This window comes from Acanthopagrus latus, chromosome 5, assembly GCF_904848185.1.
Source record: "Acanthopagrus latus isolate v.2019 chromosome 5, fAcaLat1.1, whole genome shotgun sequence".
In the NCBI taxonomy this organism is placed as follows: Eukaryota; Metazoa; Chordata; class Actinopteri; order Spariformes; family Sparidae; genus Acanthopagrus; species Acanthopagrus latus.
The window spans coordinates 11,351,419-11,364,582 of NC_051043.1; the positions used below are offsets into that span (position 1 = coordinate 11,351,419).

The 13,164-nt window shown below is 41.1% G+C and overlaps 1 protein-coding gene across 2 annotated transcripts in view; it reads right to left on the minus strand.

Annotated features, from left to right (window-relative positions):
* Positions 1 to 1,921: 1,921 nt before the first annotated feature.
* Positions 1,922 to 13,164, minus strand: part of LOC119019595 (sarcoplasmic/endoplasmic reticulum calcium ATPase 2-like) — a 30,396-nt gene continuing 19,153 nt past the window's right edge. The window contains exons 7-21 of one of the 2 annotated variants that reach the window (XM_037098344.1): positions 12,751 to 12,836; positions 12,125 to 12,589; positions 9,790 to 9,878; positions 9,514 to 9,616; positions 7,945 to 8,076; positions 7,740 to 7,856; positions 7,429 to 7,647; positions 6,988 to 7,323; positions 6,589 to 6,809; positions 6,303 to 6,505; positions 6,123 to 6,208; positions 5,900 to 6,033; positions 5,698 to 5,815; positions 4,921 to 5,041; positions 1,922 to 2,675 (exon numbers count right to left, since the gene is read on the minus strand). In XM_037098344.1, coding sequence (XP_036954239.1) covers positions 2,662 to 2,675; positions 4,921 to 5,041; positions 5,698 to 5,815; positions 5,900 to 6,033; positions 6,123 to 6,208; positions 6,303 to 6,505; positions 6,589 to 6,809; positions 6,988 to 7,323; positions 7,429 to 7,647; positions 7,740 to 7,856; positions 7,945 to 8,076; positions 9,514 to 9,616; positions 9,790 to 9,878; positions 12,125 to 12,589; positions 12,751 to 12,836 — 2,444 coding nt within the window. In that variant the 3' untranslated portion in view covers positions 1,922 to 2,661. Of the gene's footprint in view, positions 2,676 to 3,556; positions 5,042 to 5,697; positions 5,816 to 5,899; positions 6,034 to 6,122; positions 6,209 to 6,302; positions 6,506 to 6,588; positions 6,810 to 6,987; positions 7,324 to 7,428; positions 7,648 to 7,739; positions 7,857 to 7,944; positions 8,077 to 9,513; positions 9,617 to 9,789; positions 9,879 to 12,124; positions 12,590 to 12,750; positions 12,837 to 13,164 lie in introns of both variants that reach the window. The other variant, XM_037098343.1, reaches the window with a different exon arrangement.

The following is a 13,164-nucleotide window of genomic DNA, read 5'->3' on the forward strand; positions in this document are numbered from 1 at the left end:
GTTCATTGGTGGACTGCAAACTGAATGTTGAACAGAGACCTACTGTATCAGAGTTTGTGTAAAAGGATAAATTCACCTTAAAATTAAAATGCAGTCGTTATATATTTACTGTCATGTGCATGAGAAGTCAGTCTATAATTCTGGTAATGTCCAATAATCAGGACTTGTTTTGAAACAACCAAAACAACCAATTCAAATTGTCACCCTAAATGAAGTGGATGCATGAGCATAACCATATGTTAATGGTGTAAACAATGTTTTTTTCTGATCAATTAGAGATCTTATTGCATCAAGAGACTTGAATTACGTGAGACATGCAGTGGGGAACCTTTATTTTCTTCCCCCTTCTACTTTTTTAGGGGAGCGCTGCAACACTGTTTTGCTGCAAAGCTCAATAAATGTTTTGTGGGCTACAAAACTTCACCCTGCTTTGGCATGAGAAGATAATGACTCACTGCTCATTTTTGGGCAAACATATCCTTAAAGCCAATGAATGCAGTTTGGCTTATTATAATCAGCTCTATTAAACTTCAGCTCTGTAACTTAACCATTGCCAATAAATAGTGGTTAATATAAATCTTATCATTTTTTAGTCCGATCACTATTTTACATCACTAGTTTTTATGTAGTTGAGACAGGACAAAGTCAAGAATTACAGCATCTTGAACTTCTGATGAATTATTCTAAATAATAATTATTTGATATTATTTGTAATTATTATAAAGGTTAATACTCATCATAAGCAAACAGGGAGGTAGTTTAAAGGGAAGAACATACTCAGTGGACTCATTGACTGGAGGCTGTAATGACTGTAAAAAGTGACATGTTTATGCGATAAGTTGTGGGGACTCTTTGTTCAACTCCACGCTCTGGTTGTGCGCTGTGTGTGTGTGGTTCCGCCCACTTTCGTGTGAAAGTCATTCAGAAATTAGGACCTCCACACTGAGCGTCCTGTGACTCATTGCAATGGGAGGAGGTCAGGCTCGAAAGCCTCTCAGTTATTCACAAAGGAGGGGCTGTCCTGATCCGGGCACCGCTGCCTGACACGCCAGTGCCCTGAGGGATTTTAGCCATTTTTCATGTGTTCAAAAATAGACACTCAGGATGGGACAGGCTTGAATCAGGAGGTATGATTTCCCTTGTAATCATGACCAATGCACTAATGCCTTTACACATTTAAATGGATGAGCCAGTGATTCAGCACATTTCCATTGAAAACAATGTCAAACTAACTTTTTACAGGTTTAACAATCTAAAACTTAGATTAAGCCTTTTTGTCACACTGAATGTTTGACTTATTATTAATTTGATTACTGTAACCATTAATTAACAGCTATTACAAACAGATGAATGTTGTCAAGGTTCCTTGGTGTCTCCTGGATGCTCAGGACACATTTGAATCAAATCCAGTGAATAATAAATGGTTGGTGAGGTTTGGAATACACATACACCGTATATCCAATTCATTTAAGGAAAGTTAAACATGATTTTTCTCAAGAAAATCAATGACATGTAATTGGAAAAGTTCTGGATTTTGACCTAGTCTGCATGGAATGACCCTAATAAAAACAAAGCTGAGAGAGCACAAACATTTGTCAGTACTATGTTCTTTGTATGTCAAAATTTTGTGCCAAGGCTGCAACAGATATGGGAGCAAGAGGGTTAAAGTTCAAGGCGCACTCTCATGATGAAGTCCCAACTGTAATCGTACTGTAAAAAAAAAAAAAAAATTACTACAAGTAAAAAGTCTGATTCTGAATGCACTGAAAATGTCCACTTTCAGAAATCAGTGAGAAAGCAACCTTCCAGCATCAAACTCTGCATTTACATCATTCGACACAGTGAAGTTGAAACATTCAGACTGTAGGAACAAGAGGAAAAAATTTAAATGAATCTCAGTAACACCACAAAGAACAATGAGTAAACTCATGTATGACAGTTTTATTTACCTGAAAACAAAGTTCATGTGATACATTGTACAATCATCTCTGAAAATACAGTACAGCAGTTTGGCAAAAAGTGCCAGTGGAGGGACTGCCTGCCGCTCTCATGGTAAAGCGTATGCATCTCTGCACCGCTGCACGTCCGCCTTCCCAGATATGGCAAAATCTGCTCCAAACATGTTGCACTCATCAGTGCAAAGCAAAAAAAAAAAAAAAGAAAGAAAGAAAGAAAAAAAGGCTGTTTGGTTTTTAAATATCCCATAAAAGTATTTCCTTAGGAAAGATGAACTGTTTTTTTGAGCTTATTTAACATTTGTACTATCTGACGAATGTCTATTCTAATTACTGATACTATACATGGTCTATTACACAAGTCTGGTAGAATAGATGGCTGATTCAGCGGACATGCACCATGGAAAACAGTACAATTTACTGTACACGGTACTAAGATTGTTATCTAAACAGATGAATCGTATTGTACTCTAAGGCTCTTCATGCAGGAGGATGGAAGGACACTGATGAGGTGGGATTGGCTAGTTTTCATCAACATTTATTCATGGCCAGTCTATAAAAATGTAATGTATGAACTTTAATGAGCCTCTGTCTTCCTATTACTTAACTGACATGCAGCTCTTGTAAGATGTGCTGCCCCAAAACACACATGCACAACACAAAACAAAACCAAAGTTTCTGCAAGGAATTCAGAGTGGAGGTGGGCTTACTTGGCCTTTGCTGCAGAGAAAAAGAGGAAAGAGGAAGAATCAAATGAGTAAAAGCAACCGAGCAGCGAATAATTTAAAATTCAGCAGAACGTCTTTGCAGAAAAAGAGCAAATATATGTTAAAAGGTGCACTATGTAGTTTTGGGGAAGAAAGAAAAGATCTCCATTGACTGATTTTTTGTCAAAACAAACTTTTTTCATGACTGAATAAAATGAAAAAAACAAACTGCCCTTAAAGGACAAAATGCCTTTTTATACTGTTTTACTTTGTTGATATCTGGCAGACCCTGCCACCTGTCTAGCGTCAGTGTTTTCTGCTGAGAACAGCTTGTTGATTCAGTTATGGAACAAATCAATATTTCTGAGTTTGTATAATTACCTCATTAATATTATAAACTTTACAATTCTGAGTTTAAATTTTTTCTCCAAAACTACATAGTGCCCCTTTAAGGCCATGCCATGAGCAAGCAGAGGATTCGGTCGAAATACAAAAGAAAATAAATAAAATAAGAAAATGAACACCATGATCAATAATGGTGCAACGCCACCTAAATGTTATAGTCTCTGCCAGTCGTCAAAACATGCTGCCAGTCTGCAGTCAAAAATAACCAGCACCAGTGACACTGTGCCGTTTCAAATACATAAAGGCTGCCGTTTCTTCTCAGCGTCTAATCTGGCACTTTGTGATACCGAAAGCATCTTCAGACAAAATCTAAAACACCATCATTCTTCTCATCTTACTCTTGTACCATTTTAAGTATATTTAAAACAAAAATGCTGGTCCTATCAATATGACGAGCTGTCATTGCATATGAGCAATGACAGACAGCAAAGCTGCAGCGACGAGAACACGAGAGCGTGCTTGTTGGCATGCAAGTCAAAGTGTACTTACTCTGCAGGTAAACAGTAGGAAGGCATTGGAAGAAACAACAATTAGCTTCAAAACTAAAAAAAAAAAAAAAAAGCAGAGCACTCACTAGACTGGGATTATTTGAGCGGGCATGCAGAAAGGCGAAGACCACGCTTAAGTAAACATGTGTAAATGTATGGAGCATTTTGACAGCAGCGACAAAAAAAATATCTATACAGAGACTCTACTTTGTGTGCTATGTACAGATATACAGACTCTTCCAATGACCGGTCATCCATGTTGTGGTCAGTTGATAAGACTAACAGCTCCTTGGTGCCTTTTTACATTTTCAAGTACAGTATGTGCACATTATACATACATTAGAAAGATTACCGCAATTAAAAAGCAAAACTAAGTCTGAAAGTAGAAACTTGAATTTCAGACTTAAAAATGAAGATCATGACAAATTGTGTTTTCTTCAAGTAAACAAATTTAACAACAATCTTTATAAAAAAAATGCTCTGAATCAAACTGGTAACATCTTCGCCCTCTCTTTCCTCCAATAAGACAGTAAATATATTGAAAATGTGTGTGAGGGCTTTGTCTCTACTGCAAAACAAATTGGTGCTTACCTCAACACTAAAAAAAAAATCTATGTTAAGACAAATGTGTAGTAATGGTCATAATAACAGCATTGAGGTAGCTGCGGTCTGCCTACTGCAGAAAATAATGAATGATTATGCATGGAGCTCAAAAATAACTATAGAGATTCACGCCAGGGCAAATATATTCAAGTCTTTACCCCAAAATTAGTATTATACTATACGGTCCTTAGTATCACATCCTCTTTACACCCAGCATTATCGTCCCAACAACCCCACCTTAAAATTACAAAATATTAATTATTATAAAATAGTGTAAATTCTCTGTACAGCTCAACACACAGCTCCGACACGGTGGGCATCTCTAACTGTTTAAAATAGGGGATCAAAAGAGAGAAAAGCGTGATGGTAAAATAAAACACTCAGACATAATGTCAGTCAAAGTCATTAAAATATGACTAAACCCCCAACCCCACGCCCAGCAACATGTATTGGTGAAAATGTTCTAAATACAAAACATCTGACAGAAGACAGACTGTCAGAGCAGGTGCAAGTGTTGACTGAGAGTTCATCCGGGTTAATGTAACTGTGTTAGATGTGTGTGTTAATGTCCACTTCACACTAGTGCACAGGGAGGGTGGTGTAGTGGAGTCAGTCAGGGCCACAACATGGCGGACACGTTAGTGTCGGTGCTGTAGATCCACAGCACCAGGGGCAGGGAGATGGCCACGAAGGGCCAGGAGATGCCCTCGGCGCATGCAGACAGAGAGTGGCCTTTGCTGGCCGACTTCTCCAGCTGTTTACCAAATTCCAAGTAGTTCCTGGCCAAAAACTTTAGCAGCTCATCCAGCAGGATGACGGGCAGGGAGATCTTCAACACCATCATCCACTGGGTTGTGTCCAGAGGGGTGATCTGGAAGATGACCTAGGAACAAGCACAACAACAATCAACATTTAACATCACAGCCACTCTTTACCCAGGAACATGAGTGAACACGATGTCATGTTAAGTTACTTGTGTGGAAAGTCTACCCTTCAGAGTGTCCCTTCACATTCTACCCTACACAGGATCATCTGGGGTCTGCGTAGCAGCTGACACAGCAGAGAGTGCAATTTTAATTATTTTAGATCTAAGTGCAACAGAGCACATAAGTGTTTTTTACAAAGTGTTAAACTATTCGTACTACACCAGACAAATATGGGGCTTGAAGTTATTTCAAAACTGTACAGGAGACTTTAGGAGGTTAACAGAGCAAGTACCACCTACTTAAAACAAAAAAATGGGAGATTTCACCTTGTAAATAAATAACTTAAGATGAGTGTGTGATTGTTGCAATGGAGCTTCATACTGTAATCATTACTAATCATTTTGAAAGGCAAAACAAAAAAAAATAACTTCAGCTAAATGATATGACGAAGAGTAAAAACATGATGGTGACTGTTCCGATGCAAAATCAAATACTTGTGAGTTTTTTTGCATATAGTCTGTATTTAAGACTGTAATGAAGCTATACAACCACTACGGGGCACAAAGAACCACATAACACCTAGATGGATAGACTGTTTTTTCATAAAACTCACAGGCAGAGGCTCCACATAGAGGATGAGGAAGTGGAGGGACATGGAGAGGCAGATTGCCCCCAGGAGCCAAATGTTCTCCCAGGGAGGCATCCGCAGCAGGGACTGGTTCTCCGACAGACTGGACAGAAGAGAGGACACAAGTTGAGTTTGGCCTTCATTTTCTGAGCTCACATTATCTTCTGATAAAAGCTCTGATATTTACCTGTTGAGAGCATTGCACATCTCTATGGTGACGAGGACTGACAGGGCCATGGTCATGGGGTAGGGTGACTCAAAGACGTGGCAATCCAGGCCATCGAACTCTGGGTTGTCTGGGGCGCACTGGAGGAAGTGGCTCTGCAGGGCAGGGAGGAAGGGGAGTGAGGGGGAGGCAAAGAGCTGGGGGGGTGAAGCTGCAGGACGATCACTCAGACAGGCAGACTTACCAGCTGGTACAGGGTGAGCTGAGGTCCATCTTCAGAGACGGTAAACCACCAGGCGGCTGCTCCCACTGTGGCTGCACCCACGTAGCCTACAAGCAAAGACACCAAATAACATCAGCATACACAAATGACTCATTTATTTAACTGTGTGAAGGCAGATTTAAGGTTTCCATTATAACCTACACCCAATGGCCAGGTATCTGAAGAACAGCCAGCCAGAGATGAGGGGCTCCTTCGCATTACGAGGAGGCTTCTCCATGATGTCAAGATCTGGGGGGTTGAAGCCCAGGGCAGTGGCAGGGAGGCCATCAGTCACCAGGTTGACCCAGAGCAGCTGAACTGGGATCAGAGCCTCAGGGAAGCCCAGCGCCGCAGTGAGGAAGATGCTGTCAGTAGTATAACCAATCTGTTATATTTACATCCCTTCTGAAAGATGACAGTTAACTGAAATGCTGCCAAGAAAACTCACCAGACAACCTCCCCCACATTGGAGGAGATGAGGTATCTGATGAACTGCTTCATGTTATTGTAAATGGCTCTGCCTTCTTCAACAGCAGCCACAATGGAAGAAAAGTTGTCATCGGCGAGGACCATCTCAGAGGCCGACTTGGCCACGGCAGTGCCAGAGCCCATGGCAATGCCGATCTCCGCCTTCTTCAAGGCAGGGGCATCATTCACTCCATCACCAGTCTAAGGAGGAATATTTTGTTACAGTAATTATTTTGTTGTAACTCAAGCAAATCAACAAAAGGAACATGCTAATTACATGGCTGACAAAGCAAAAAACAAATCAGAAAAACATTTAAAAACAACAGCAAAAGACAACACAAAGAACAAACTTCACAGACTCAGCCTCCAGACTTCATACCATCGCAGTGATCTCGTCAAATCCTTGCAGGAACTCGACGATCTTGGACTTGTGGGAAGGCTCGACGCGGGCAAAACAGCGAGCGTGAGTCACGGCATCGCGCTGAGCAGAGGGCGAGAGTTCGTCAAACTCTCGTCCAGTGAAGGCCATGTGCTGCACATCGTCCTCCTCGGTCAGGATGCCGATGCGGCGGCAGATAGCCACAGCCGTGCCTTTGTTATCCCCAGTGATCATGATGACTCGGATGCCGGCTTGGCGGCACAGCGTGATGGAAGCGGCCACCTCTTGTCTGGGAGGGTCCAGCATGCCGACACAGCCGACGAATGTCAGGTCCGACTGGACTCAGAGAGACAAAGACACAACTGTTAAGAATATTCCAGAAGCAGACACCAATACAGCACACATACAATCAACTGTATCAGAAATTAATGGAAAATTCACCTCATACTCTGCGAATTTGGCAGTGTCAGATAGTATCATGTCCTCCATTTTGGGTGGGCTGTCTCTTGTGGCCAGAGCCAGGCACCTTAGGGTATCACTACCTGTCCCGTACTCACGGATCACAGACATGATCTTTTCCTTGATGGCACTGCTGAGGAAGACTTTGCTGTTGCCAACTCTGACATGAGTACATCTTTCAATAACTCCTTCCGGTGCACCCTGTGGTTAAAGCAGAGGGAGATATTACTCAGAACACGGGGTCAAAAACAAATCCATCATTAAGCCATCAGTGCATGTTTCTTTCAGTATACCTTGACAAACATCTTGCCCATGGAGGAGCGATTGTTGGGGGTGCAGTAGACAGACATGGACTTCCTGTCTCTGGAGAACTCCAGGGTGAACTCCTTCCTCATCAGCTGCTTGATTACCTGATCAGACGAAAGGACGACAGTGTGAGAAAAACCTGCTGAGTGGGAGAAGTGGAAATCTGTAGGTGAGGAGGCTGCTGTCACTCACAGAGTTGCAAGCATTCGCTCTGTCAATCTTGGACAGGCTGTGGACTTCTGTGTCGAAAACATTCATCTTCTCCACCAGACAGGTCAGCGCAGTCTCTGTGGCCTCTCCGACCTTCTCATACACACCCTTCACCTGAAACAGAAAAAAACATCCATCACGATATGTTCTCCTCTTAAAATTAAACTGTATCCACCTGGTCTACAAGGTTTGTTTTTTGCCTATAGAATTTCACTCCAACCCACAGATTTAGCATGAAACTCATCAATAACTTGTGTTCCAAATAAGGACAGTTTATAGATGTGTGTTTCCACAGTAATCTATTAATGACATCATTGACACTTAAACCAAAATACAGACGTTCATGTATCACCTCACAACAGGGAAATGCCCCTGATCCCCAACCCTTTTAACAGTTTCTTTTTTTTTTAATCATCATTTGCAAAATAAAAAAATAAAAATAAACTGAAAACACACAGATGTTGACATCTCCCAAGTGTTTTTGCATTTGTTTCTTTTGTGATATAACACAATCTGCATATAAAATCAATCACCAGACTTTGAACTAATTATAAGTACATAACTGTCACTTCTCATGACTACTACTGGATGGTTTTCCCGAAAATTCGGTGTGAAGCAAGCAGATGTTTATTCTCCAACAGTGTTTTCTATTTATGTTAACTATTTAGCTCTTAGAGTTACAGTTAACGTGCAGACTGTGGGCATGTCTTTATTTGCAGAGGACACATTTTTAACCCTAACCCTGAAAATGTAAAAAAACAACTGCAGATCATGCTGAACATTGTTACAGAATGGTGCTGGAAATGAAAGCTAGTGGTAAATCAAGATAAATCGTAAATGGTACATTTTGGACAGACATTACAGGAGAGAAGCATGGTTGGTATTAATTTGGGTTGTATTGTGCTTATGGTAATACTAATCAATATAAACATTTTGGCATGACTGTTGATGAGCAAGACATTTAAAAAGATGTTAATGTTTTAGTCAAGTCACAAGCAGAGCACTGGGATCTGTAATCTAGTTAAACAGTGTGGCAATTTGGGTTTCCATGCTCACACACACACAACTCTACAGTTCATGTGTATGTCCTGTGTCTGATTGTGCTTCTACTGTTTGGGGTTCCTGTGAACACTGAAGTTTTATTAATGTACATCACAGAGCTGTCAAATCAGTCTGGAGTTTAGAGTTGTGTTGGAAAACCTTAAATAAAGTATAATTTAACCAAAAGGCAAAGATCCTTGTGCACAGTTTCACATTCAGGAACATTACCATTAGCCTTGGAGACCGGCAGGTTTAGTGCCACTCAGACTTTGTTTGTTGCATGAGCTAAAGGTGAAACTGAGCATGAGGTTCATTTCTTGTGTTGTTGTCCCGTCTATGAAGATAAACGGGATGTACCTTTTACTGAAATTTCCTCAGATGATTAAAAAAACAAAAACAAACAAACAACAACTTACATTTAGTTTTCCCTTTTGTGTTCAATCACTTTGCACTATGTCCTGAAACAAAGTGTGTAAGTGTGACATGAATAATAAGAAGCATGATTCAGACCTCATTGAAGTCCAGAGAGGAGTCATTACACAGGGCACAGATGGTGGCCAGTTCAACCAGGGCGTCATTCTGAGTGCACCTCACTGGTTTACCATCCTGGTACCTGTGGACAAGCACAAAGTATTTACCTCTGTTGTTACAGTCCACATAACAACTAGAATTTTCTTAAATGATTAACTGTTAGGAGACTGTAGGTTAAAGGGTGAGTATGGGGTTGAAATTGATATTTAAAGTCAATAAGATTTTACTGAGATCTGCCAGCTGTAAAGTACTCACACTTCTCCTTCAGGTGCGTAGGTAGAACCTGTGATGGTGAACTCTGATAGAGAGCAGCTGTCACCTTCAGCCTTGTTGACAACAAACATCTGAAGAACAAAAGCGCAGGTGAGACAAAACAAATGAGACACCATTTGATCATGGCAGTATTTAAGTCGACCGTTAGTTTGTTACTGACACAGCAGGTGGCAGCAGAAACCACAGAAATCCCAAGCAGACCTGACAACTGAGAGCTCTTTTTGGACAGTAGATTATCCTGCAGTGTTACAGAGTGCGTCTCTGTCAGTGCCAGGCTGGGTGGCCTGCTGCCTAATGTGAGAAATGGGTGTTTAGTTTCTCTCCGTAAGTAAACAGAAGAGACTGCCAGGGAGCCTGAGTAAAGAGAGACACTGTGCCCAAAAGGAAGAAGCCGCAGTGCCAGGCCTGCTCCTTCAGGAAGCTTTCATCTTCTCACTGACACATACTCTCACACATCTAGTCGGAGATGGACGATCAGTCAAGCCCTCCTAAAATCATCCGCCAAATGTGCCGTCCATCAGATCACTCATTTTAGGAACAATAGCTCTTTGCAAAAATTACTTTTAACGAATAATCATGGCCAGTGCAAAACATACTTACATTTAGGGCTGGGCAATATAGGAGACAATATATCGTCTGAACAAATCAGACTGTTCTACTTGCTCTAATACTTCCCTTTACCCACGTATTCATTATATCGACATTACTGATGATTATCCATCAAAAATCGTATTTTGTTAACATTTTGTTGTCAACCCCACAAAACTATCCAAGTTTTTGGTCAAGAACATCCTGATATTTTTTTTCCACCCATACAAAGCCGTTATGAAGTGCTTTTGAGGAGATTTCAAAATATCAACACATAACCTAAAAATTAGGGGTCGACTTAAATGACTTTTTCAGGGTCGATACAGATTATCAGAAATCAAGGTGATTGAAAATCGATATTTGGGACTTAAATCCATTTGCACTAAAATGAAACGCTTTGTGTAAGAATTCCAACGAACCAGTTATGAAATAAAGTACATTTCACTCAAGTACAGTTCTTTAATACAATTTTAATGTATTTTACTTGAGTATATCAATTTTCTGCTACTTTTTACTTATCAATTAATTTTACAAATACAATTAGTCACTAGTTACTTTGCAGATTAGATTGGTTTATTGTTTATAGGCTTTTAATTGTGACATGTTAGCAATCAGAAATTGTTCACTGGTTAACAAATCGCTGATAGCTATCTCGGAATACTGAATATTGTCCACGATAATTGGCCAGGGCTGATACTACTAAAATATCAATTATTTTTAAGGCAGCATATACTATTTTAGAGACTGGGTCAGGTAGGGAGGAGGAGATAATCATCAAACACTGTACGAGACAAGAAGACCTCATGTTCTCTTTATTTTATTCTTTTATTCTCACTGCCATTAGCAGTAATAATAAAATGTTATGTATAAAATGTTTTATAAATGTGCATGTTTTACATTTTTAATGACTTTTAATATGAAAAAGCAGTAGATTCAATTAGCACACCTCTTTAAAAGGCTTTTGTCTGGATGTCCTTAGTGCAATTGTATTCTCTTTTCAGTGGTTTAATATATTGCACTCTGTAAATCCCTCTAAATCACAGAAACGGCAGTAATTGCAAAATCACAGGGCTATTTAATCATGGTCAGTACAACATGTGGCTCAAACAATACGGAGGCCCAAAGAACTGTTTGATAAAAACTCTAAGTTACTGCTGCAAGTCTAATCAGACTGAGCCAAAGTTCTGAGAAAGCACCGTGCTGGCAACAAAGGGGGATCAAACTTTAATAAATGCTGAAATGTCTTCTTAATGTGGGGCCAAGTAGTGCTGGGGTGCCACTCACAGACAGAGAGAAAGAGAGTGAGAAAGAGAAAGGATATACAGGCTGGCTGCTTTGCAGCTTGGTGATGCAAGGTCAGTTATGCAACAGCAGCACTGCAAGTCATCCAACAGCTCAATGTAGATTAGAGGAGTGGGGGGGGGGGCGTGTTGCCTTCTTTTTTTAAATATTCTGAATACCTGATCACAAGGAACACTCGGCTCTCTGTGCACACAGATGGCATTAGCATTTTAGCTGACAAATGTATTCAAAGTCACTTTCACAGTCAGTTTAGTCAAGTACGGCCACCTGAAAATCCAGGCAGAGACAACAAAGATGACAAAGCACTGACAACCAAACTGCTTAGCAATGCACCAAGAGACAGACTGTGTGTGTGTGTGTGTGTGTGTGTGTGTGTGTGTGTGTGTGTGTGTGTGTGTGTGCGTGTGCGTGTGCATGTGAGACTCACTCTGCAGACAGACATCTGGTTGGTGGTCAGGGTTCCCGTCTTGTCAGAGCATATGACAGAGGTGCAACCTAGGGTCTCCACGGATGGCAGGCTGCGGACAATGGCGTTCTTCTTTGCCATGCGACGAGTGCCCAGGGCCAGGCAGGTGGTGATGACAGCAGGAAGACCCTCAGGGATGGCGGCAACGGCAAGCGCCACAGCGATCTTGAAGTAGTAGACGGCCCCGCGGATCCAGGAGCCTCCATGGACAGGGTCGTTGAAGTGGCCGATGTTGATGATCCACACGGCAATGCAGATGAGGGAGATGACCTTTGACAGCTGCTCGCCAAACTCATCCAGCTTCTGCTGCAGGGGGGTCTTTTCCTGCTCTGTGGCTGCCATCTCATCACGGATCTTACCGATCTCTGTGTTAACACCGGAGGACACGACCACACCCACGGCCTTCCCAGCAGCAATGTTGGTACCCTGAAAATGACAAGAACTGGTTGACTTTGGTACATCGGATAACATCTCACAGTTCTGCAATAACAACCAAATAAAGAGTTTTTCCAGGAAGTTAACAGAAACTAAACACACAAGAAGTTTTCAAACATCAACAGGATGTGTGATAATAGAGTTCAGCTTACAGAGAAGAGCATGTTCTTCTTATCCTGATTGACAGCACGAGGGTCGGGCACAGGGTCGGTGTGTTTGATAACAGAGACAGATTCACCTACCAAGACAAAAGACAGCAGCAGGCTGACTCAGTTTGATCTTAGTAACAAAGCAGAGCCAATTATCTCTACAGAGATCTATGATCATTCAAGCTGTTTCACTGATCTCTCACATGCTCATGAATGTTTCAATTCAGAGGCAAACATGTTAATTGGGAAGCGTGTCATTATTCACTGCTGTGCCCATTCTGCAGCCAACACAAGAAATCATGTTCACCATCATTAAGATATGCTGGTTATTCAAATACATCTGGAGGATTGATCTTTTCATCTTGGATAACTTTGTGCTCTTATTTTGAAAGAAAGAAAGCATCAGTAGAGAGCCTG